Source organism: Coloeus monedula (assembly GCF_965178545.1).
Source record: "Coloeus monedula genome assembly, chromosome: 2".
Classification (NCBI taxonomy): domain Eukaryota; kingdom Metazoa; phylum Chordata; class Aves; order Passeriformes; family Corvidae; genus Coloeus; species Coloeus monedula.
In genome coordinates this window covers 34,694,560-34,719,945 of record NC_138782.1, presented here as the reverse complement: position 1 = coordinate 34,719,945, position 25,386 = coordinate 34,694,560, and the positions used below count along the sequence as shown (strand labels likewise).

Sequence of the window (25,386 nt, the reverse complement as noted above, 5' to 3'; positions counted from 1 at the left end):
AATGGTCCTGTCCTCCCCAAGAAGGTGATTTGTCCCAGCCCTTGCCTTAAATCAGAAGAATGGCAGCACTAAGGCATCCTCTTGGCTTGTGCCTGCCAGCCTTTTGTGTCAGCATGTCCCTCTTTCTCTTGTCCAGAATCCTCAAAGATTTCAATGCTTGTAAGTGCCAGGGCTGTGCGTGCCGTGGGGAGCCCAGAGCCTCCTCCTGCAGTGAGTCCCTCCATGTCCCCAGCTGGACTGTCAGTTATGCACCTGACCCACAGAACATCTACTGGTGAGCAGCTCTGTAGGGCTCAGTGGCCCTGCCAGTGGGAAAGGGGTGCAGCCTCCCTTTCTCCCTCTCCATCTGCTCCTCTGGTAACTGAGTGAGTTGTTCTTGCTGAAGCCCAGCCTGGCTGAGCTAGAGGTCTGATCTGACTGGGAGGGGGAAAGCCTTGGGCTGGCACCCCAAGTGCTGTTCACCAGGCTGGGCTGTGGTGTGCATGTGAAGCCCTACACCTGGTATTCTACCCTGTGCAGCCATCCTGATGCTCTCTTTCTCCCTCCCAGGGAACACCTATCCATCCGGGGCTTTATATGGTGGATCCGCTGCCTTGTGATCAATGTGGTCCTCTTCATCCTCCTCTTCTTTCTCACCACCCCTGCTATTATCATCACCACGATGGACAAGTTCAATGTCACCAAGCCCGTGGAGTACCTCAATGTAAGGACTTTGGAGACAGGTGCAGGGTGGGTAACACAGGAACCACCCCAAGGCACAACATCCCCTGCAAGGCTGGGGATAGGGAGAGAGATTGTCCTTGATCCCCAGGTCTGGTCAGCCTGACAATGAGGGAGGTGCTGAGCCTGGACGGGGTGCGGTGGCAGTCGCAGTGCTGGGGATTTGGCATCAGCAAAGGCAACTGTACCTGTTGCTGACACAAGAGCTGCTGCACCATGTAACATGTGATTTCTTCTCTACCTTATTGCAGAACCCAATCATCACCCAGTTCTTCCCCACCCTGCTGCTGTGGTGCTTCTCTGCTCTTCTGCCCACCATTGTATACTACTCTGCCTTCTTTGAAGCACACTGGACCAGGTAAGGACAGACAGCACCTGTTCTTACCTTCTCAGTGAGCTGACTGGCTGCTAGATACTTCTTACTGACATAAAGCTACGGGCTGGATCCTACTGCTTGAACCTCTGTCTTCCACTCCAAGCATGCACCTCTTGGGCACCTGGGGACTGCTGTGGACAGCTGTTCTGCCAGTCTTTAGCTGCTGTTGTGCAGCATGGTTGTCTGAGCAGAGCTTCACATAGGTCTACAAGAAGAAAGCTTGGGAAGAGTTAGGGCTGGTCACTATGTGAAATGCTAGTAGTGAGGGAAGTCCTGGCTCAGGTGAGCAGGCAGGGGTGGTGTGCCTGTATCATGTGTAAGATGTAGCTGTTCCAAGGGAAAATCGTTTTAGCTGCTCTGGCTTCTGGCCACAGGGAAAGCATTTGAAGTCCAGAGAACTAGAAGTGTGCTGCTAGTGAGGCACTTCTCCACAAGACATGCAATGTAAACTTTGTTTTGTGGTCTGTGTTGCAGAGACTGGTGGGGAGGGTGTCGCCAGCTCCTGGGATTGCAGGTCAAGGAAGGTGATTGCAGAGCCTGTGAGACAAGGGAGAAGGAGACTCAATAACAGATTTCAAATATGCTGGAGGGAGAGGGGACGTATTCATGTACTAGTAACAGACAGGGTGGGATTTAGGTTAGATATTGGGAAGTGCTTACTGATGAAAAAGCCATGGGAGCACAGCTTGTGTGGCTGGTGGGGTGACAGTGAAAGGTTAACAGCCTCTCTGCCCTCAGGTCTGGAGAGAATAGGACAACCATGCACAAGTGTTACACCTTCCTCATCTTCATGGTCTTGCTGCTGCCGTCGCTGGGCCTGAGCAGGTAGGGGTTGTGGCAAAGGAAGACAAGTAGAGATGTGGAGCACAGGGAGGGTTGAGGTGCACTCCTGATTGTTCTCTTATTTATACAACATCCTTCCCTCACTGCGCTGATGGCCTGGCCACCATCTCCTTGGGAGACCGGTGTTTTAATTTTGGTTGAGGGAGAGCAGGCTAGACCATACGTGACTGGGTCTCTAGGACTTCATTGACTCAATCTGCAGACACATTGACATGTGCCGTGGTGTTACAAATAACGCAGCAAAAGTTGGCCTGGTAGATGAGTACGTGTGAAAAGTCTGCTCGAGGTCTGCTGATGAAGGAGGCATTCTCCACTTCTGTGCTCAGTGTGCAATCCAAATTTTACACAAAACTAGTGAATTCCCCCTTTAAGCCAGTACTTGAGTAAGTTGCCCTGCTCAGCTGGGTGGGAGAGTGTGGGTACAGTAGTACTCATCTGTTTGGGTGTATGCCTCAAATCTTCCTGCAGAGTTTATAGAATTGCCCCTTGGGAAACACTGATGCATCACCTGCCAGCCATTGGTGTGGGCTCTAGTGCTGAACAGGGGCCAAGTAAGGGAACTGTGTGAGGAAGAAAAAACTAGGGAGTGATTGTGGGACAGGGAACTCTTAACTGTGCTAGTTCATTCTTTACACATTGTGGGATCAGGGATCTTTAAGATCTTTAAGACCCTTCCAACCCAAGCCATTCTAGGATATTATTGTCTGCAGCCCATCTAAATTCCATATTTGAGATACAACCCCTCAGTGGTGATGTCAGGCAGCTCCTGAGACTAGACAAACCCTCTGATAGTGGCAGAACAATAGTCCCTCATCCCACTGGCTATGTGTTTGCAACACAGATTTAAAAAGCCTTGTTGCACGTAAACTTGCATCTTGGGCAGGTGAATGCTCTCAGAAGGTTTGCATTTTGACCATAAAGTGCTTCCTTCTGAGGAGTCAATCCCCCTGCTGTTGCCTGTGGAGGTCTGTACTCCACCACTTCCAGAGGATTGGATGGTTTCATATCAAAAAATCAGAATTGAGGAAAATGGGATTTGTTTTTCCTAAGAGATTTTTTAAAAGTCTTGTTGGAGGGTACCTTGTAGCTAACCAGTTTCTTCTGTAAAGTCAGTCACCTGTTCCTTACATGGATGTTGCGCCCAAACAGAGGAGAGAGGAAAAATATTGATAGGATCAGGGTAAAGGGATAAGAACACACATGAGTGGGAAGCTTTACATCCCTTTTTGAGTGTTGCACTGTTTTGTTCTATTTTTTTCCAGTGTCCAGTTTACATAATTGCTGGTGACACTCAAAGAGGGAACAAAACAGTCTATGGTCAGAGCTTTGGATTCTTCTAGAGCAGCTTCAACATATTTGCCATGTGCATTTCTGTCTGTCGCTGCTTCTGATGGTTCATCTTTTCTTCTTGCCTTCTTCCCCCACAGCTTGGATGTATTTTTCCGCTGGTTGTTTGACAAAAAATTCCTTGCTGAGGCTGCTGTGCGATTTGAGTAAGTGGAGTTGAGCAGAAAGACTTTGTTTACAATGGGAGGTGGTTCTTGTTGGCATCAAAAGGTACTGGGGGCTCCCAAATGCTGCCCTGCAAGGAGGGAACACCTCTTGCATCCTGCTCTTGCCGCATCTCCCCAGGTGTGTGTTCCTGCCAGACAATGGGGCTTTCTTCGTCAACTACGTCATCGCCTCTGCCTTCATCGGGAATGCCATGGACCTGCTGCGCATCCCTGGTTTGCTCATGTACATGATACGCCTCTGCCTGGCCCGCTCGGCAGCCGAGCGGAGGAACGTCAAACGAGTATGTAACGGGACTGAGGGGATGGGTTGTGGCCTGCACCCAGGGAGGGGAGTGCTGCAGTGGGGCTCACCCAGTGCTGTGTGTAGAGCTGGGTGTGTTGCACATGCCCACTCAGCTGTCAGGGTCCTCCTGCTGATGGGTCTCCATTCCCTCCTGCAGCACCAGGCCTACGAGTTCCAGTTTGGGGCTGCTTACGCCTGGATGATGTGTGTCTTCACTGTAGTCATGACATACAGCATCACCTGCCCCATCATCGTCCCTTTTGGTAAGCGATACCCCTCCGCCTCCCTGTGTCAGAGATGGAGGGGAGGCAAGAAGGCTGATGTGGGGGAGATGTTCCCTCTCAGCCTTGGAAAGCAGCTGATGCCCCACTCATCTTCTTCCCCTTCTCCCAGGGCTCATGTACATGCTGCTTAAGCACCTGGTGGACCGATACAACCTGTATTATGCTTACTTGCCTGCCAAGCTGGACAAGAAGATCCATTCAGGGGCTGTGAATCAGGTAGTGGCAGCCCCCATCCTCTGCCTCTTCTGGCTTCTCTTCTTCTCCACTGTGCGCACAGGTGAGCACTGGGCTGGGATGCCAGCCCTTAGCCTACTACTGAGCCACTTCCCTGGCCAGGCTCTGATCCTGGCAGCCTCTAGCCATGGAGCACGGTCACAGTCCTTTTGACACCGCCACTTTGGTTTTCCTTTGCCCCAGGATTCCTGGCCCCCACTTCCATGTTCACCTTTGTGGTCCTCGTGATCACCATTGTGATCTGCCTGTGTCACGTCTGCTTTGGGCACTTCAAATACCTCAGCGCTCACAACTACAAGGTGAGGCAGAATGGTGGGTGCAGGACCCTTCTCCTTGGTAGCACAGCTCAACCACAAAGCAGCAGGGGCTCTGGGGGGTCCCAGCCTGCTGTTCAGCAGAGCCTGTCAACCCTGGCTTCACAGAGGGGATAGTCCCAAGGCTGTCCCTGCTGCCTGTATGCTGCTCCTGAGGTGGGACGGCAAGTGTGTTGCTGTGGCAGTCTCAATTTCTCCTTTTCTCTCCAGATTGACCACACAGAAGTGGATGCCATGGACAACAGGCAGAATGGGAGACCTGCCACCAATCTGCCAGCTCCCAAATCAGCTGTGAGTCACTGTCCCCATCTCTGTGCCCTGGCACACTCCTTACCTGAGTTTGGAAAGGGGGAGGTAACTCCCTGTCTGAGTACCTCACTCCTCACTTCTCATTTTTCTGAGTCAGCACCTGGATCCTCCCAGTGAGGGTGGAAGGCAACTGTTGGGCACTGTGCCACTCACCTGCTCTGGGTGATGAAGTGTAACCCCCACACACACACCTCTTTCCCACTGCTCCTCAGATGCTGTGCATTTACTTTCCACCTCTCTTTCGGCTGGGACAGTGAATCCAGCCGGGTCAGTCTCCCTTCTCATTCTGCATCTTTGCACGCTTGCACGCCAGCAGAGGCTGTCACCCACCAGGCTTGTCGTAGCACCAACACAAAGGGGTCTCCGTGGACACTGCCTTGAAGGCCATGGAAGTGCTTTCGGGACTCTTCTCTCCCCTTTCCAACATTCTGAGACCACAGAGTCGGTTTTGTGAACTTCACCTTGGCTCACTGGCTCACTCCAACTCCTTCCTTCCACACTGTTTTTGTAGTGGGGGTCTACATAGGGCTGCAGAGATGAGGTAAAGCAGAGCCTCCTGCTTCCTCACGAGAGCAGGGCTGGGATGTGCACATCTAATCTAGTCCTTCCTAGTCTCCAGACACCCAAGGGCAGCAACATTTTGCCAAAAGGAGAATCCCTATAAGAGGCAGGCACAGCGAGGACACATCTGCTAGGAAAAAAGGCACTGCAGTCCTCCAGTTCACATGGGCTCCAAAGAGCCTGAGAAGCCACATTTTTTCCCAGCCCAGGCACCCTATTGCCTATAAAACACATCGAGTGTTTCAGGGCCAAGCCCCACTCTTGCCCCTCTCCTGGTACATTCCATGGGGTCTGGACCCTTCCTTGCCCTCCCAGCATATCCCCACGCTCAGCCTCATGCATGGAGCTTAGTGTGTTGTGCTCTGCTTCCTGGAGAAGTTCCCTAGACTCACATGTGTTTCTGCTCTCTCCCCACCCCTTGGCTGCCCCATGCCTGGCCCTGACAGAAGTACATCGCCCAAGTGCTGCAGGACTCCTCGCCGGAGGGCGAAGCAACAGAGTCGGAGGAGCAGGGATCACAGGATGAGGAGCTCATCAATGCAGATGGCATGAATGACACAGATTTCCAGTCGTGTGAGGACAGCCTGATAGAGAATGAGATCCACCAGTAGGGACCTCGAAGGGCGGGAGGGGAAGGAGGCCCAGGAGCAGGGCAGGCTGTGCGCACGGAGACCTGGGAAGAGGCACCCGAGGGTGCTGGCTACTGCCCTCGCCCTCCCGCCCCCAGGGCCGCTGCCTTCAGTGAGGGCAGGGGCCCTGCTGCAAGCTCTCCATCTCCCTGCCCCTCCACCCCTGCGCCAGCCCGGCTGCTCGGCAGGCATGCTCTTTACTTGCTACCTTCTTCAACGCATCCCTGGACCCCAGAACCCCAGAGGCTGGGGAGGAGGGGGGACCGTAACCTCTGTGGTGCTGCCCTGGACCTGCAGGGAGGAGGAGAGCTGGGTGCTTTGTGGGAAGGGGCATAAGGGGAACATTTGGGGTCTTCTGAGCAGGCAACTTTATCCCCTGTCCTCCTGGTGAGAAACACTAATAATTTATTAGATTTACAGGAAGGTGATAAATGAAAAACTTCGGTCAGTCTGTTGGAAACCCCACCCAGGGTGGGGTTGGTTTTTGTTGCACCTTCTCCCTGTGCCTGCGTGTGCCCTTTCTCAACCACTTTCAGCATCCAGTTGGTGCAGCATCCCAGGAGCTGGTCCAGGCCCAGGGATGGTGACAGGCTTCCCCCTCACCACAGGGGTGGTGATGGTGACAGCCTGGCTTCGTGGTCAAGGGTGGCATCATGCCGGGGAAGGGGCACTGAGCTAGACAGGCCCTCGCAGAGTTGAGGGGTGCTGAGGGCATTTCTTGTGGGCAGGAGGAGGCACAGGCAGCCTCTCCCCCAGGGTCCTGTTCCCTCCTCCCCCAGGGGCACAGGCAGGGGTTTGCAGCATCATTTAAAGTGGCATTTTTCTTTGCACATTTTACTCCTCTTTCAAACAAATCAACCTGACCCCCATGTGGTACTGCAGCCCCCCTTTTGCTGCCCTGTGTCTGCACAGCAGGGTCAGGCTTGGGGGTGGGGGGCTGTGTGGGGGTCTCCTGGGTGCTAGGGAGAGGGGAGAAAGGGTCTCAGGCTACAGGCCCTCAACACCCTGCAAGATGAGTACTGCCTGGTTGCAGTGAGGCCCCATGGGCTTCCTTCCCTGAGCTACTGCAGGGTCTTCCCCCAGATGAGGTGGTCAGAGAGAGAGGGGGAGCCCTGGGAGAGCAGCCCCTAGGAGCCCTCTCCAACCAAGACCATCATCTTCAGGAGCACAAAAGCCTCATGGGGCTATGCTGACTTTGTTCACCTGCCCTGACTGGTGTAGGCTCCTCTGCTATCACCCAGCCTGAGAGGGGGGTTGTTCCTCTCCTACCTCTTGCCCTTGCTCCCTCCCTGTTGATAGCTGTGTCCCAGAGGCAGGCAGGGAACTGGATGGGTGGGAGAAGTGGACTGGAGCCCCTGGCACATGGATGAAGGGCTGACCCTGTTTAAAGACACTTTGTGAGGAGGCTTCTGGTCAGTATCAGTTGCCCTCAATTGCTTCCCCCCTCCCCTTGTGTAAAATGTAAAGGAAAATAATAAATCCCTCTGCTATTTAGCTATATTTATTTCCCTCAAACCCTGCCACCATCCTGTTTGGTGCTCATTGCGGACACTATCACCCTCCCTTTGCCTGTCATCTGTGGGTGCTGCAGCAGCTCCCTGGGGCTGTGCCCTCTGGGGCCGGGTGAATGGGGGGACGGTCATTTACCTTTTCCATCACCCATGCTGGCCCTGGAGCTCCAAGCACTTTAACAGACCAGAACAAGTGAAGTGTCAGCCCTGCCCACCTCAGCTGCTGGGAACAGTGGTCACATCTTATGGCTTTTCTCCCCTGTGCCTCCCACTAGAGGAAGGGGGCCAGACCCACAGAGAGCAGGTGGGGGCCTGCTCCAGGGAGGACATAGCTGACTTTCCTGTACACCTCCTCTATAGGAATCCCAGGCCTGGAGAAAAGGGTGGAAGGAAAAGATGTGGGTCTTCAGTGCATGGGGAGGGCAGGCCACCCCAGCTTCCAGGGCTCGGCTGGGGCTGGAGCACACATGGCTGTGAAGGTGCATGGTGAGAGTTGCCCCTCCCTTCCAGGTAGCGGCCAGGAATGAAATGAGCCTGTGAGCTGAGAGTTCCCAGTCCACTCTCAGGCTGGGGTGGGAGGAATGTTGATCCTTCTTCCCTTTTCTCACACCCACCTACTGCCCTTGCTCCTGGTCCAGCAGGTGGGCTGGGATACTATGGTCTCTGTAGGTACGGCCATGCTCTGGGGCTGCCTCTGTGGCTGTCGGGGCCCTGCCCACAGAGAGCTGTGTGTTCTGAGTGGCACTGTCTGTGTAGAGATGTGTATAATACCCTGTATATATTTGTGTACAAAAGAAAAAAGGAAAAAAAAGAGCTATTGTTCTTGCAGTCTTTTCTTTGTGAAGTGTGTTGGGGGCTGGGACCTGGGAGGAGAGGACCCCAGCTGCTGCAGGGCTGCAGGAGCATGCGTAGTGCAAAAGGAGGAGTGGGGAGTCGTGAGTGAGCGCAAGCCCTGCCCTGCTGCCAGGAGCTCAGCCATGGCTCACAGGCTCTCCCAGCATGAATGGCTTTCCCTCTGACTTATAGAGGCATCAGAGACTTTGCTGCTAAGAGATAAGATGGGGAGCTGCATGCACTGAGGCTGGGATGGAGGAAGATGGTTTGGGAATGATGTGGTAGGGGAGTTTCACTGGTAGCCTCATGCCAGATGTCAGCCCACCCCTACTGTTCCAACAGCAAGTTACATAGCCAGTCCTGCCATATCCATTCAAAACCTGGACCCCTGCTTTGGGTGGACAAGCAGTGAGGGGTGCTAGACCCTTGGAGCACAGAGGAGCACTTTCCCAACACACGATGCTGCTCATACATCAGCCAGCCGCTGAGTGCTGGGGCAGCCAGCAAGCAGCCAGCCCCCAGGATGCTCCCTGCCGCTCTGTGCAGGCTGGAGCTGGCGTGCTTCCCGGGAGACTGCTGTATGCTATGTCCCTTATGTTGTGCACAGTGGCCGTTGCTCGGAGGATGGCACAATGGAGCGGCGAGGCCTGGCGTGGGCTGCTGGGAGACGGACAAATGACTCCAGCTCTGTCCCCGCCTCAGCAGGGGACAAAAGATGCCCGGGCCCCGTAGCCAAAGGGCAGGGAAGAGGCAATGCCTGAGAACAAAGAAGACTGAAAGAAGAACCATGCCTGCTGCCAAGTCCCTGCAGCAATCACTGCAAAGGAAAGCTTGAGAGAAGGAAACAAGGAAATTGCACAGGGATTTTGCAGGTGTTTTAGGGAAACTGCTTCTGTGCCTAGGGGGAAGGACACGGGACAGCCTTTGTCACGGGATTATTGAGGAGCTGTCTCCTGCCCCAGGAGAGTCTGTGAAAGCAGCTTTGGAGGCCACTGAAGGGTAATAAGGCAGGAGCTGAACAGGACAATGGGGTCACAAGGATGGGCACAAACCCAATGCAGGAACAAGCCCTGGCACTATAGGCCTCTTACTCTTTGAAAGCACAGTGCTGCCTGCAGTTCTGTGCAGAGCTAAATAATGACCCCAGGCCTCCTCTGCACTAAGGGGGGCAGAACAAGTTGCCTGTAAGAGAGTCCCCTATATAGGGATAGGGCAGTTCTAGTGGGTGCTGGCCAGGACTGGACTGGTCCCTTGTGGGTGCAGCAGCAGGACCATGCTACAGCTGGTTTTAAATGTTTGGGTTGCCCTTCCCTTAGGCAAGGGACACAGCTCCTGGCTCCAATGTGCAACTTGCTCCCTGCTTAGGACGGATTTACCCCCTTGGGGTAAGGTGGGGTGAGGTAGAAAGCAGGTGCCCTGTGCGGCCTAGGCTCCCGAAGGCTCGATGCCAGCTGCTGCAGGGAGGCTGTATGGGCACAGCCTCCCCAGCTGCAAACAGGCACCAGGGAAGGAGGAGCCCCAGGGTTGGTGACGCCCATTAGGATCATCCTTTTCAGCTCTGGCACCAGAAGAATGGCAATACAGAGCTTCTTTCCTGGGACAGGGATGAGCTGAGCTGAGCTGCTCATGCCAGGCCAAGCCACGACAGATATGCTGGGCTAAGCCACACCAGGCCAAGCTGTGCCAATCCATGCTGAACCATGCTATGCCAGGCAAAGCCATGTTGAACCACGAAGGGCTCCACGGTACGGTGCGAAGCCGTGCTGTGGCCATGCCCACTGGTAACAGTACCACCCAGCATAGCTGCAGCATGAATCACGGAGGGCATGCTGGGGCAGCCCCGATGTGGCTGTGGAAAGCCCCGGGGCAGTGGGATCTGCCCGGAGAGGGCCCTGCTGGCACCCAGCAGCGAGGGGCAGCTGGGAGGTGGGGTGCCAGCCGGGGCACGCAGAGAGGCCGGGGCAGCTGCTGGCAGCGTTGTTGACCGTGGCCGCGGGGACCACCGCACTCAGCCGTGGCAGCAGAAGGTCAACAAGTTCCGGGGACAAAGTGCAGTACAGAGCTTCACCCAGCTAAGCTAGGGTGCCGGCAGTGTGGAGCAGTCACCCGCAAATCCATTCCGAGGGGAATGTTGCTTCCTCTTTTCCTTCCAGCCCCGGTTTCCGTGGGAACCCAACCCTTTCCTCAGAACAATGGTGGAAGGAGTACGCCCATCCCGGCGGTACCCCTCCATCCCTGGGAGCTGGGAGAGGGTGTCAGCAGACAGAACCTCACCAGCAGTCCCGATCAATCCCCTCCCAGTGTCTGCAAGCAGTCACTGCTCCTTTAATTCCCCCTCCCACTGCCCCCCTCCCACTGCCCTCCCGCCTTTGCTCGCACATCCTGCCCGCCGAAACTCCACCTTCCGCGGGGCTGTACCGAGCCGGGCTGGGCTGGGCTGGGCCGGGCCGAGCCGAAGCGGGCAGGGCGGTGGCAGCAGCGGCTTCCGTAAGTCCATCCCCCCCATCCTCACCCTTATCCGACCCCCAGCATGGGGTTAAGCACCGGGGGGGAGCCCGCAGCTGGGCGGGCAGGGCTGCAGGTCCGTTCCGTCTCCCCCTCCCCGGCTGCTTCCTCTGTTCTCTAAGCTTATCCAGGCTTGCCTATCCCTCCCATCCCCTTTCTGTCAGCAGGGATTTTTGCATTAGGTAACGCATCCGCAGAGAGCCAGAGGCTTCTCAATCGGGGCGGCGAGTAAGCTGTATAGCTCAGCCTCCCGGGATGCGCTGCCGACCCCAAAGCCAAGCCCGTATCCCGTCAAAGGGATGCGGTAACATAAAGAGGAGCCTGCGGGAAACGAGGTTTTTTGTCATCCGGAAGGCTGGAAAGGGCCTGAGAACTGCTTGAGCACTGTGGGATGCCATGGGCGGCTGTGGCGTCCTGCCCCGAGCTGAGTATGCGGCAGGATACAGTGTGTCAGGGCTGCTTTTGGGGAAGGGAACTCCCTACTTCCGTTGATCTTCAAGCGCAGCTGGCAAACCTGAGGTCTGCAAAGATTTTTGGCTGGACTTCAACAATGATGCTGCCGTAGGGTTTTGCAGTATGCGCAAAAGGGCACAAGGTGTCAGGGACCCTGCAGGGACCAGTGTGACTTTTTGCTCCCACCTGGGAGGGATCAGAGGTGCCTCGAGTACTGGAAAGCATCAGTTGGGTGTCACTCGTGGTGGAAAAGTGCCCTGGGGGCTTGGCTTGTCTCATCACACCCCTTCCTCCTCCGTGGAGGACCTGCAGTGTCTGTCAGCATCAGCCTGGGGAGGTGTCAGCAGCTGACCCCATTGCTTTAAAGACCCATGTGGTTCCTCTCCCATTCTGGGGTTTGAAATGCTTTTCTTTGCTCTGCGCTTGCGTGACCTCCGTCTGCCACTGAGCACAGCCTTCCTGAGTATTTTGAGCCACAGAGCTAAGAATAACTCATACGGTGCCTGTGTCTGCACACAGCTCCCCATGTCCGCAGCCATGGCCGGTGCCGGTAGGTAGGGTGGGAAAGGGTGCAGGGAACCTGTCAGGGGCTACAGGCAGGGGAAGTTTCGTGGCCATTGTCAGGCTGTGCTGGGGAGTTTGGGAGGTGGGAGGTGGAGGCAGTGTGGGCAGCTGTACTTGGGATTCCTCCTCCCTCAGGCCCCCCTATGTTCTGGGCAGTGTCTGGGACTGGAGGAGCCATCCTGCCAGCTCTGCAGGCACCGAGTGCTTTGCCACTGGGAGAGACTGCCAGGGCTGCAGGAGTTGTTGGAGGACCTCCATAGATTTGGGACCACCACAGAGGAGAGAAGGGCTGGCGCTGCCCTGGAGAAGGATAGTGGGTTTAGAGCATCCCAGAGCAGGCAGAGTAATGGGGAAGAGTAGATTTTTCTTCTGAAAAGCTTCTGGCTAGGACAGCCCCATGGGTTAGCAGCCAAGTTTATGCCCTCTGCATCTGCCAAGAGCTTGCACCCGTCTCACTGTTGCCTGCCTTCCCTCTGGCTATCACAGCACTTCAGGACAAGGAAAGCAGCCTCTCTGGAGCCAGGCTGCACCCTGCTCCCCTGGGATAGGGTGCTGCAGAGGGAGCGGGCCAGCACTGGCATTCGAGTTTGCTGCTCTGAGAGAGTTGCTGGCTCCTGGCTTATTTACCCAAGGACTACTCCACTCTCTCACATGGAGAAACTTCTGAACTATTCGGCACCAGCCCTGCCAAGCAGGAGCTGAGATGGCTGGGGAGTGGGGCAGGGTGAGCCGCAGGTGCCAGTGGGCTAATGGTGGTGGCACCTGCCCCATGGCCCTGCTGCAGGTGACACTGCTTGCATGGAGGCTTGGACCAGACGGCCCCAGAGCCCCGTCCAGCCTGAGCGGTGCAGTGGGTGTGAGCGCTGGCTGCTGCCATGGTGTTGGGCAGGGCCGAGGGCAGCTGGACGGCGGGAGGGCAGCTGGGACTTGCTCACCGCAGCGGACGCGGTGGGGCAGGGCTGCGGGGCCAGACATTCCTGGCAGCTGTGCCATGCTGGTTCGAAGCTCCTGGCCGTGCTGCTGGTCAAACCCCCGGGACGGGGCCGGAGCCGGGGTGGGGAAAGGTGCGGGGTGCGGGCTCTGCGGTGTCTGTCCTGCCCCGCTCTCCTGGTGCCGGTGTGCCCCGCTGCACTCCGTAACCCCTGCCCAGTGTCTCCCAGCAGGCTGCTCCACTGGCACTCGACGAGACTTGAGTCATCCTCCCTGTGTGTGCGTGTGCTGTCCCGCCTCTCCCTTCCCTGTCCTTCTCTGGCCCCATAGTTAGAGCTATCTGCCCCCGCTGGGCTCCTCCCTACCCGGCCCTATTGACTCAGTGCTCAGGAAGCCGGGGCGGCTTTCGGGGAAGAGGGAAAAGAAGAGGGAGAGGCCCCGGGGGATGGGAGAAGCTGCTGGCGGCCGCTGACGCCCTCCCGGCTGAAGCGGGTGAGGAGGAGCCGGGACGAGGAAAGAACCCGGAAAACTACGCCGGGAGGAGAGCCTGACGGAGTTGGAAAGCGTCTGAAATTCCTCCGGGCACAGCCTTTTGGCGTAGCGGGGACGGGACAGGACCCATGACCTAGGTGCTGGGGGGTTGCCTCCTCCCAGCCAGCTGTCAATGCTGCTTTGCCCGCTCGGTGTCCCCTAAAGACGGCACGGCTGCGACGGCCAGGCTGTAGGACAGGGCTCAGAACGGGGCTGCTGCTGGGGATGCGGTCTGGGAGGTTCTCCTGATGTGTGTGCCCACCTCTGTGTGTCACTGGGCTCACTCCACCAGGCCAGTGCTGCTGGAGAAGGTCCCTGCTATGGGAGTGGTGGGGAATTGGGGATTCAGCCTCCAAGCCTGGCTCTGTGTGATGGCTGATATCCCCGGAGGGCAGAGCAAGGTAGCGGGCCCTGCCTCAGCCTGGCCATGCCTGTTCTGTTGCAGGGAGCGGAGCTGAAGGTAGCGGTGCTGGTGCCCGGCTATGATGCCCTTTGGCGGGATGGCTGCTCGTGTGCAGAGAGACCGCCTGAGAGCCGAGGGGCTTGGCCAGCACAACAACGCCATCAAATACCTCAGCCAGGACTACGAGGCCCTCAAGCAGCAGTGCATTGAGAGTGGCACCCTCTTCAGGGATCCCCAGTTCCCAGCTGGCCCCTCTGCCCTCGGATTCAAGGAGCTGGGGCCACACTCCAGTAAGACACGGGGAATAGAGTGGAGGCGTCCGTCGGTAAGTGCTGGGCTTGCTTCTTCTCAGATTGGGCTGGCATCCCTGCCCTGCACATCCACACTGATGTGGTCTGCTGAGCTGCAGACTGGCCCTGGCTGGCACCCCTCAGGGCTCAAAGTCCCTGGAATGTTGCAGAGCCACTTTCCCAAGGGGCCAGGGCCATTCCCCATGAGTGTCTGCTCAGAAAAGCATTGTGTTTAGCAGGCACTGCTTTCTCTGGGCAGCAGACTGTGGGCTTCAAAATAGGTGGGTTGTGTTGCTGTTTCTAGGTGTCATGGCATGGATGTGTCACCCTCAGTAACTGGGGCTTTTGAGAGTGCATAACCCCTGGTGCCATGAGGGCAAGGGGAATGTCATCCAGCCATGTCCTCCCATGGCTACAGCCGAAGATCTTGCCCTGACTTACCATGATGGCCCTGGGGTTGCAGTCAAGCAGCCATCCCTAGCAGAGGGCAGGTGGGGTGCATCTTGCAGGGACCATATACCGTTTCTCTCGAGTCAGAGCTGCAGTGGGTGCCAGCCCTGCTAATGCCCAGGCCCTGCCAAGATCCAGCACCAGCATCTGATTCTGTCCTTCTGCAGGAATTAGTGGATAACCCTCAGTTCATCGTTGGCGGTGCCACCCGGACGGACATCTGCCAGGGGGCTCTGGGTACGTGTTGAAGCTTTGTCCCTGGACCTTGGCACAGACAGTAGTGACTGGGGAGGGTTGGGTGGCTGGCCCTTTCCATTTGGTGAGGTGGAAACTGCAAGTCAGAGGTCCTCCTGTTCCTCCTGGCAGCTCTAGGTTAAGGCTTCATGGAAATGAGTTGATGTGTGCAACAATTTGACCATGCCGAGATCAGGGGAGATTCTGGGTGCATCTATACCTGACAACAATGCCAGCAGCTGCTCCAAAGAGCTCCCTGCTTGGTAAATGGTGAGGGATGGCAGCTGCATGACAGTAGCAAACTGAGGTGGTGGTGGTGGTGGTGACAAAGTGCTTGCCAAGCAATGTGGTGTGGCAGAAGGGAATCGAGAGGTGTACAAGTGATGATTTGTCATTTCTCCAGGGGTGTCTCCCAAGGCAAAGGCACTGAGACAAGGAGAAAAGTGTTAATGGGCTGGGTAGGCTGGAAGAGTTGAATCACAGCTGGGATTTTGTGGTCATCAGAAACAGATCTTGGTACCACGGAGAGTGTTGCCCTGATTGGGAGCAAGTAGGGCACTTGATGGGGAGTACTGTATACCTTAGCACATACAGCATGCTGTTTTCAGGGCTGACTACATTTAATATATCCAGTAATTAGGACAGACTTGAGGTGGCAACTGGAGTGCATAACAGCCTGAAGTACTGTGGTAGTGTTCACTTGGTCATTAAAAACTCTGAAATGGCATTTTGTCAAACCACAGCCCAGTTACATATTACCCAGGCTCAAGGCTAAGGTGTGAAAGGCTTCAAAGGCAAAAGAGAAAAGGAAATCAAGGCAAAGAATTTAAAGCACAGTGCTGGCCTGGAGCAGCACTTGTGGTTAAGATCACTCGGAAAAGTGAGGTGGTGCTGCTTGCAATTTGAGAAGCGGGGGCAGCAGCATTAAACTGCTTGCTTGATAAAATGGCCTTTTTACATGCAAAGTGTAATTCTGGTGCAGAACTTGCTGTCTGAGATATGGAGGGCAGTCATATGAATGAGTTCCAGGAGGGTCTAGATAAATGGCTGCAGGAGGGGGCTGTTGGTGCTGACTGTGTGTGGTGTCCGGGGCACAGGCTCCAGGTGAGGGAGGATCGTTCCCTGTTGCCTTGAGCTAATACTTCTCTCTGTGGGCAGGCTGAGCAAGCTTGGATCCCTGCGTTCTGCTTGCTGGACCTTCTCTGGTTTTTCCATGGACTTTCTGAGCTGGGGAGCCCCAAACATTTGCAAGGAGAGCACACTGTGGGCTCCTAAACATCCATCACCTACCCTTCCAGCTAGGAAGGTGATGGGTACCAGCTTCCTCTCCTTCCCTAGGCGACTGCTGGCTGCTGGCTGCCATTGGCTCCCTCACACTCAACGAGGAGCTCCTGCACCGCGTGGTGCCCCACGGACAGAGTTTCCAGGAGGACTATGCTGGCATCTTTCACTTCCAGGTGGGCTGGGAGCTCCTGGCCCTCCACAGGTGGTGGGCTGCAGCAGAAGTGAGGGTGGTGGGTTGAGGCCATCCCTCTGGGGTAGGGATGAGCAAGCCATGTGGTGTTCTGACCTTACCCCGCTCTCTCCTTACTCCCCAGATCTGGCAGTTTGGTGAGTGGGTGGATGTGGTGGTGGATGACCAGCTGCCCACCAAGGATGGGGAACTTCTGTTTGTCCACTCGGCAGAGTGCACCGAGTTCTGGAGTGCTCTGCTGGAGAAGGCCTATGCCAAGTGGGTACCCCCGTGGTGGGCATTTGGGCGGGTGGGGGGCAGGGCACTCACTGTGCAGGGCAGAGGGAAGGGAGGCTCCTCTGTCTCTGTCCCTGCTTGTGCTGGGTGGCTGGGCAGCTGCAGTGTGCTACCTCCTTGTCTCCTCACGCACCCCTCAGGCTGAATGGCTGCTACGAGTCGCTCTCGGGGGGCAGCACCACCGAGGGCTTTGAGGACTTCACGGGCGGCGTGGCAGAGATGTACGACCTGAAGCGGCCGCCGCGCAACATGGGCCACATCATCCGCAAGGCGCTGGAGAGGGGGTCCCTGCTGGGCTGCTCCATCGACGTAAGTGGTGTGCCGGGACCAGCGGGGCTCTGCGCTGGCCAAAGTGAGGCCTCACAGCCCAGGGCTGTATCAGCAGCCCCCTCGCTGGGACACTGCATGGGAGGTTACTTCCTTTCCCTCTTCCACAGCACCCTTTCCAGAGGCAGTGTGGCAGCCCTGCAGCACAACACGTGGTGCTGCAGCCCAGTTGCTGTGAATGGGCTCCTTTGGATGGAGCGGGGCTGTTCATCTCAAGTGCAGGACAAGGGACTGCCCATGACTCTGGCCATGTCTTGCATCAGCAAATTACCTGGAGCATGGTTTTTAAATTCTGAAGTTTGGGTGGTTCCCTGATGGATCTTCGGGGTTCTGTGCTAGGGAAATTGTCTTTAAATTGTCCACAGCCAGCAGCCTTTGAGCACAGGGAGCTGCTACCTGCTACTTCTCTTGGCTGGAGCGGTGCAAAGCAAGAATTCTCCACAGATGGAGGGAAGGGGTAGGGATAGGACTACATTAATTCAATCCTATTGACTTGAGCATTACACGTTCTCCTCAGATCACAAGTGCCTTCGATATGGAAGCAGTGACCTTCAAGAAGCTGGTGAAGGGCCATGCCTATTCTGTCACAGCCTTCAGAGATGTGAGTCACCTAGATTAGACTTTAATTCCTTAGCAGTTACAGCCTGAACAGTGGCATGGGCTCCACCTCCTGTGTCTGGTGTCTGGCAGGTGAACTACCGGGGTCAGCCGGAACAACTCATCCGCATCAGGAACCCCTGGGGTCAGGTGGAGTGGACTGGAGCCTGGAGTGATGGGTAAGCAGGACAGGAGGGATGGCAGTCTCGCTCTGTCAGGCCAGCAAGCGCTGCACACACAGCAGTCGGGCACAGGGCACTGCGGAGGGGAAGCTCACAGTGTGCCGTGCCCTTCGCATCAGAAAGAGCGGAGTTGAGGGCCAGCTCTGAACTGCTCTCAGTGCCCCTTCAGGAGTCCCTATCTAATTGTCTCTCTCCTACTACTCCAGCTCCTCTGAGTGGAACAGCATTGACCCCGACGAGAGGGAAGAGCTGCAGCTGAAGATGGAGGATGGAGAGTTCTGGTGAGTGCCAGAGCAAAGTGCTGCTCTATTTCAGCAGCCAGTCTGGGAATGAGCAGAGGAGCTGGGGAGAGATCCTGCTATCATGCTTCACCTGAAGCACATGACCTGCCTTTATGAGCTGGCTTTCCAGCACTGGAGAGCTTGCCAGTGTTTTCTCATCTGATCTAGTTAATAATTTTCCTCTCTTGAAGGAAATTTAGGCCAACTAAATGCAAAATAAACATCCTTTCTTACCCAAAGCCAGCACTAGGCTTTAAATAAGCTATAAGTGTTTAGGGTAAAAGATTTTACTGTCACTTAATTCTCCTAAAATGCTAGCTGGGTCCAGAGCTGCTTGCGCTCTCCTCCCTCCCCACAGCAGTGCCCTGGCCTCAGCCCCTACCTGCCTCCCACAGGATGTCTTTCCGGGACTTCATGAGGGAGTTCTCCAGGCTGGAGATCTGCAACCTGACCCCCGATGCCCTCACCAAGGATGAGCTCAGCAGATGGCACACGCAGGTGTTCGAGGGCACGTGGCGCCGGGGGAGCACTGCTGGGGGCTGCAGGAATCACCCAGGTACCTCTGGCCTCCACATCCGTGCTCTTGGCAGCTTGATGAAACCAGGTATCTCATCCACACATCCCCTTCCTCCCAGCCACATTCTGGATCAACCCCCAGTTTAAGATCAAGTTGCTGGAAGAAGATGATGACCCTGGGGACGATGAGGTGGCCTGCAGCTTCCTGGTGGCTCTGATGCAGAAGCACCGTCGGCGGGAGCGGCGGGTGGGAGGTGACATGCACACCATCGGCTTTGCTGTCTACGAGGTAACCCCTGCCCGCCCCAAGGCTTCTTCCCTGGGACAGGCTCAGCCCTGCCAGTCCCGCCTCAACCCCAGTCCTCAAGGAAACCTTTTCCACCAGCTTTGGCCAGCTGTGGGCTAATGCCCCCATCCTGTGCTCCCTGCAGCTGTAAGGGATGGGGCAGGTACTGGGATTGTGATATTTTTTCCCCTTTTCCCTCTATCTGCAGGTTCCTGAGGAGGTACGTCCTGAGCTGTCAGAGCCTACACTGTCTTGGAGGGAAGCACAAGACTTGGCAAAAATGGGTTGATGCATCCAGTGGCATGGGATCTCCATGGCTAGGGTGCCAGTGGGTGCTGGGCACCCCCATGTGGGACAGAGGGGTGGCTCCTACTGGATGGGCAGGGGCAGGGCTGTCCTACCTGATGGGGCTGACATTGGTCCCACCACTCCCTGTGGGTGCTTCCCATTGTGGTCCACAAGAACATTCCTTCCCCCAGGCCCAGGGCATGCAGAATGTGCACTTGAAGAAGGACTTCTTCCTGCGAAACCAGTCCCGGGCACGGTCAGAGACCTTCATCAACCTGCGGGAAGTGAGCAACCAGATCCGGCTGCCCCCGGGCGAGTACATCATTGTGCCCTCCACCTTTGAACCACACAAGGAGGCCGACTTCGTGCTGCGCGTCTTCACCGAGAAGCAGTCGGACACGGCGTGAGTCCTGGCCTGGGAGGGACACCCCGTGTCTGTGAGCAGTGCGATGTTTCCCACTGCAGGCAGCCTGCTGGCTGGGGACCCTGCTCATCACTTTGTTTTCCCCTTTCTGCCCCAGGGAGCTGGATGAGGAGATCTCAGCAGATCTGGCAGATGAGGTAGGAGCCGCCACTTTGGATCGGCTGGTGCTGAGGCTCCGGGACTTGGGAGGGGGAGCTACAGGCCGGGGATGGCCGGCTGAGTCTGGGATGTCACTGTCGCTGGAGAGGGGCTGGGGTGATGGGGATGTGGGAATTAACAAAGATGAGATGAACAAAGAAGAGCTTCCTTTCCAGTTGGCATTTACTGAGCCTGGGAGGCAGGGCAGAGCCTGGGTTTGACCACTAACCTCTTCTTTCTGGTTTGCATCACCCCAGGAGGAAATAACTGAGGATGACATAGAGGACAGCTTCAAGAACATGTTCCAGCAGCTGGCAGGGGAGGTGGGTATGGCTGTGCCAAGCTCTGGAAGGCCCCCTGGGGAGGGGAGGAAAGGGAACAGGACCGAACCCCTGGCCGTGGGAGTTCCAGCCCACCCCGTGCTCATTCAGTCTCATCCTGCAGACAAGTCCATCTTTGCTCAGCCCAGCTGCCTTCAGGGATGGTGTGACAGGGGTAGATTTGGGGAAGAGCATCCAGCTGTGACCAAAACTCTTCTGGGTGTGCCAGAAATGTAATGGCATCCTCATGTTTTGTGACTAAGGCAGAGATGTTTAGGCAGGAGGGGGACAATGGCCACAAGTGGGGTGGAGAGCAGGCAGGGGGTGATGCTAACTCTGATTCTGCTCCAGGACATGGAAATCAGTGTCTTTGAGCTTCGGACTATTCTGAACAGAGTCATCTCTAGACGTAAGCACTACTCTTCCCACCCCTTGCTCCCTGCAGCCCAGGCTTGCTCAGCAGGTTGGGTTTTGAGGCATGTGCTCAACCTCCTCCTTTCTCCTCAGACAAAGATCTGAAAACAGATGGGTTCAGCCTGGACTCCTGCCGCAACATGGTCAACCTGATGGATGTATCCTCTTGTTGCTGTGGGCTGGGGCCAGCTTTCCTGGTGCTCAGCCTGCTGGAAACAAGACTTCTCTGTTGGAGCTGGGGCTTGGCTCTCCAGCAGTGCCGAAGCTGTTCAACCGGTGGAGGAAAGGAAGGGGTCCTTATGGCTTCAGGGCTGCCTGCTCTATACTCTTTGGCTTCGGGAGCAAGTTTTTTTGAAAGGGCGATCACTTCCCCTGCTTGCTTGGGCCCTGGCTCTGCCACCAAAAGCCCAGCATGGTCCCATTCCATGCCTTCTACTTTCACCTCAAAGAAAAGCTTCACTTCCCACAGGCTCCCCAGCCTGATGTGCTGTTGTGCCACCCAGCCTTTGAGGCACTCCTGGAAGGGAACAAGGACTGCTGGGCTTCTTGACCCCAAACCATCCTGTCCAGCTGTTGTGGATGAGAGGTGTCAAGTGACAAGAGCCATGGCTGGTGTCCTGCTTGCACAAGGACATGCAGCTGAGGGGTCAGGCAAGGAGCACTTCTGAGCCCTTCTCCAGCCTGGCCCTACAACTTCCCTTTTTGCTGCAGGCCAGCCCAGCTTCAGTCCAAGGACAGCACAGCAATATGCTTCCTACAGCAGCAGCACAGCTGGCCCCAGGGAATGACATGTCAGCTAGTTCCCTTTCCTTGCTGGATTGCAGTCTCTTATTTTGCCGATGTTGCAGGATAGAGGGGAAGGTTGGAGGAAAAATTGGGCAGAGCAAGTGTGTCCAGGCTTTTCTTGCCTCAGGTGGCTGGGATCTGGGAGCTTTGCCTTTGCACCACCCCCTTTCCTGGCTGCTTTGACCTCCTTGACCCTCTGCTCCCCAGAAAGACGGCAGTGCCCGCCTTGGGCTGGTGGAGTTCCAGATCCTGTGGAACAAGATCCGGAGCTGGCTGGTGAGGAGGAGAGGAGGCATGGTGCACTGCACAGGGGTAGCCCCCCTCCTGGGGCAGCAAAGAGAGGGGACAGCCAGGGTGGAGGCCAAAGGAGAGTCTTCCCCTCATGTCCTCTGTGATCTTTTTGCAGACGATCTTCCGCCAGTACGACCTGGATAAGTCAGGCACCATGAGCTCCTATGAGATGCGCATGGCTCTAGAGTCAGCCGGTAGGTCTGGAGAAGGATGGGACTAGGCTGGAGGCTGGGGAGGGGGCTCCTGCTGGCAGAGTCCTGTTCCAAATAGCAGGAGAAGGGTGTAAGCAGCCTATATTGCATGCTTGAAGCCAACCTGTTGTAGTGAGATGTGGCCCATGTATGCACCAGGCTTTCTCCATCCCAGCTGTGCCAAGTGCTGGAGCCTCAGTTAGGGATGCATGCAAGATGGTCCCAGCCTCTGTCCTCCTCTGACCTGCAAAATCCCATCCTGGCAAAGCAGAGGCCTGGGGTGGATCACTGAGCTAACTAGTCATATATGGCTGCAGGGAGAGCATCCCCTCTTCCTATTGAGGCTGGACACAGTGCCCTTCTTTGGGTGGGTTGGTGGACCCTTTGTGTGGGTGTATGGACTTCCACAACTACACCCTGCTCTCCTGCCTCCCTGGGGGGCTGTCTGCTCTCTGCCTTGCAGGTTTCAAGCTGAACAACAAGCTTCATCAGGTAGTGGTGGCCCGCTATGCAGACAGTGACATGGGCGTGGACTTTGACAACTTTGTCTGCTGCCTCCTGAAGCTGGAGACCATGTTCAGTGAGTGATGGCCCTGGGGCAGGGAGGGCAGGAACAGAAAGATGTGTTGCTCACCTTGTGCTTGTGTCCCTGCAGGGTTCTTCCGTAGCATGGACGCTGAAGGCACTGGCACTGCTGTCATGAACCTTTCTGAGGTGAGAGCTCAGCCCAGTGGAAGGTGGGGTGGGAAACAAGGGGACGTGGCATTAAGGTGGATGGGGCACCTGGGGTGGGTGGTAGAAAGCCCTCCAGCCCCCTGGGTAGGGAAAGAACCCATAAAAGATCAAGATGAGTAAACAGAACCACTGCAGGCTCTGTGTTTCTTGGAGGGCTGTTAAAACTGGCTCATGAGGACATGCCAAAAATGCACCCTGCTCATCCCTTCTCCCACTCCTTCCCAGTGGCTGCTGCTGACGATGTGTGGCTAGGAGTTACAACAGATCCGCTGCAGCTGGAACACCCCAATGGGCCAGGCCTACTCCAAGTGCCTCCCCTTGGATCCGTGGATACAGGATACTCTTCCCCCCTTGCTCCATCCCACACTGAGCCACCAGCCCTGCCTTCCGGCAAGCCTCACACCATCTTCTCCAGTGGACCAGGGGTCAAGGCAGGCAGGGGATTCCCTTCTCCTCTTCTGGGCTGGGCTTCTCTCCACTCCCCCTTTCTCCCCCTCACCCCAGAACAGGAGGAGGGCAAGCAGCATGGGGTACCTACAAATCCCTGCATGCTGGCAGGCTGGGGGCCAGCTGCAGAGCAGGGAGAGGCAGCTGCTGGGGCATGAGGGGGAGGACACTCATATCGCTTGCTCTAGTGCTGACCCATCCCCTTTGGTACACGTTGCCTATCTCTGCACCCACACCTGGGAGCATCAGCAGGTATTGCCTTGCTCAAGCAGCAGGTTCCTGAGGGAGCCAGAGTGGCCTTCTGGGAGGAGGAATGGCCATACTCGATTTCTTGAAGCCCTTGCACTGTACTTGTCACCACTAAACGCGACCAAAGCATGGAGCCTGCTGGCTCTTTCTGCGTGGCCTTCAACACATCCCTCCCACCTCCATGCCCCTGCCTATGCCCACCACGGGGTCAAGCCCTACAACTCAAGCACTGAATGTGAATGTTCCATCATGTGAACACATGTGACCCTGTAGCGCAGCAGCTGAAGCTCCTCTTTTCCACATGGGCACAGCGATGCCCTCACTGTCACAGCAGCCTGGCCTCCCCTCCCATCCCTGGGATCTCCTGGGACATCTGCTGCCCTTGGTCATGGCCCACAGCAGGGCTAGGGGGTACAGCACCCAAGAGGCAATGCCTTCCTCCAGAGAGAAGGGGGTGGTGGTTTAGGGGGGGGTCTTCAGCACACAGTTGGGTTTTTTCTCCCAGTCCCTCATCCTCCCACACTTAGACTCTCCTCTTAGCTTGGGCTCCTTTGCCCAGTGCAGATGGACTCCAGTGCCAACATATTTGCACTTCTCAGTGCTACTCCATTCCCTTCCCCTTCTTCTGGGGTACTGGGGTGGCTCCAGCCTGGCAGTGGGTGAGGGCCCGTCCCCTGCCCTGTAGAGGCAGGCAGGCAGTTTGCTTCCCCCAGACCCCTGTTGTCACTGGAGGATGCACCCGCAGCAATAACCACTGCTGCCTGCCCGGCAGCTCTGCTTCCTCACCCTGCTCACTGTGCTCTCCAGGAATAAACAGATCTGTTAGACGTGTGGTCTGGGTGTGATGTGGGGTCTGCGTCCTCCCTCTGCTCACCATGGTCTGGTGCGGAGCCAAGCCCAGGTCATGCTGCTTGCCCAGCCTGGGGTACAGATGGAGCAGCACCACCAGGTGCAGGTCTTGCTGAGGGGCTGGAGATGTCCACATCTCCTAGGACTTTATGAAATTCACCTCTTCCTTTGCATGGGTGTCTTAACGCTGACACGTGGGGCAGCACTATGTAAGAGAGAGGGAAGGGAGCACTGCTCTTAAAGAAAGGTGGCTTGTGGAGCCTGGGGAAAGAAGATCCACTTGGATAGGATGGAGTTAACTACGGAGCTGGTGGAAGTGGAGAGCAGCCTGGAACTCTGGACCCTGGAAGGGGATCAAAAGAGGTATATTTTTTCCCTGGGTAGATCCTGTGGGAAGCGAATGTTTTCCCCTGCTTCCTTTGGGTCATGCCAGGTACAGCTAGAAGCAGAAGCCTTCCAGGAAAATGACAGTGGAGTGCTGCATGGTGGGGCTTTTCATAGCATGGCTCAGAGCAGGACTTGCTGTCTGTGCATCCTGCCCCTTGCTCCCACTCCAGAAGGACATTGCAGCCTGGATGGCCCAGGGGTGCTCAGCATTTTTAAGAGGAGCGACCTTTCATAACTTATCCATCCCAGCATCTCAGTATCCCTTATATGGGTGCCCTTTGGACCAGCCCAGCTCTCTGGGACCAGTGTCCCCACCGTGGGGCAGCACAGAGTTCTGGGGCAAGCCAGCCTGGCTCAGAGCATGGACAGGAGCTGAGGTGTGCCAGCAGGACAAAACAACCCCTCCAGCTGCCTCACAAGGCTGCCCTCTCCTATAGAGCCTCCCAAGGGCTGGATGGAGGTGGGCTGCTTGTGCTTGTCTCTTGACTACCTCTGAGCTGAGCTGCCTCCCTGTGGGGTGGGAGTACCTTAGGGCTTGCCAGCCCCGGCTTCCTGCTCCTCTGTGCAATCCCAAATCCCCTGCAAAGCAAGGGCTCAGGTGGGGACAGAACAGGGGTGCAGGCATGCAGGGCTGTCCCAGCTGCAGGGCTTTGTCACGCACACACAGGCCCAATTGTAGGGCATGGTGACACCCTGGCTTTGGGATGACAGGTGCCCCTGGCGTAGCCTTACCAGAAGCCCCCTCCCTCCCTCCCTGCGGGTGCCAGCTGGCAGATCCCTTCTCTCGCCGGCCCTGGCAGCTGGCAGGCCAGTATCAGCAGGGGTCAGCAGGCAGGGGCTGCCCCAGCTGCCAGCTAATGCCACTAAAAGTAGCCTGGCTCATCCCCCTCATTGCAAAAGGGACAAGGAAGATGCCCAGCAGAGGCCTTAAATGCTGAGGTGAGGTGAGTAGCAAGGGGGCCAGAAGTGACCAAAACTGCTCTTAGCTTTGGGTTTGTCGTGGGATGGGCACTAGCCAGGAAAAGCCAGCCCAGCCCACTTCTGCCTTTCTCACACCTATCCCATAGTCTGTGTTGGGTGGGCCAGCAGCACCCATGGATACACAGCACCGCTGCTCCTGCTCCCCAACATCCCAGAATTTCCTGCACCTCATATG

At 56.4% G+C, this 25,386-nt stretch overlaps 2 protein-coding genes across 5 annotated transcripts in view; both read left to right on the top strand.

Annotated features, from left to right (window-relative positions):
* The window catches only part of TMEM63B (transmembrane protein 63B), a 48,306-nt gene extending 39,939 nt beyond the window's left edge, over positions 1–8,367 (top strand). For 2 of the 3 annotated variants that reach the window (XM_082303360.1, XM_082303359.1), the window contains 11 exons: positions 137–274; positions 550–703; positions 972–1,078; positions 1,835–1,921; positions 3,367–3,432; positions 3,572–3,734; positions 3,894–3,999; positions 4,130–4,297; positions 4,438–4,553; positions 4,779–4,859; positions 5,885–8,367. In XM_082303360.1, the coding sequence (XP_082159486.1) occupies positions 137–274; positions 550–703; positions 972–1,078; positions 1,835–1,921; positions 3,367–3,432; positions 3,572–3,734; positions 3,894–3,999; positions 4,130–4,297; positions 4,438–4,553; positions 4,779–4,859; positions 5,885–6,049 (1,351 nt within the window). In that variant the 3' untranslated portion in view covers positions 6,050–8,367. Of the gene's footprint in view, positions 1–136; positions 275–549; positions 704–971; positions 1,079–1,834; positions 1,922–3,366; positions 3,433–3,571; positions 3,735–3,893; positions 4,000–4,129; positions 4,298–4,437; positions 4,554–4,778; positions 4,860–4,974; positions 5,145–5,884 lie in introns of all 3 variants that reach the window. The other variant, XR_014227377.1, reaches the window with a different exon arrangement.
* Positions 8,368–10,793: 2,426 nt separating this feature from the next.
* CAPN11 (calpain 11) lies at positions 10,794–23,821 on the top strand. Of its 2 annotated transcripts, none has more exons than XM_082276858.1 (22): positions 10,794–10,899; positions 13,841–14,123; positions 14,706–14,775; positions 16,111–16,229; positions 16,371–16,504; positions 16,663–16,831; positions 17,367–17,450; positions 17,540–17,625; positions 17,835–17,909; positions 18,305–18,465; positions 18,545–18,714; positions 18,920–18,931; positions 19,191–19,402; positions 19,521–19,560; positions 19,819–19,884; positions 20,233–20,290; positions 20,389–20,453; positions 21,289–21,357; positions 21,488–21,566; positions 22,027–22,143; positions 22,219–22,277; positions 22,524–23,821. In XM_082276858.1, the coding sequence occupies exons 2-22, from the start codon at positions 13,878–13,880 to the stop codon at positions 22,548–22,550; spliced, it is 2,118 nt and encodes a 705-aa protein (XP_082132984.1). In that variant the 5' UTR covers positions 10,794–10,899; positions 13,841–13,877; the 3' UTR covers positions 22,551–23,821. The 2 variants fall into 2 exon arrangements, with proteins under 2 accessions (XP_082132984.1, XP_082132983.1); XM_082276857.1 differs by lacking the exon at positions 10,794–10,899 and adding an exon at positions 11,857–11,920.
* Positions 23,822–25,386: the final 1,565 nt, after the last annotated feature.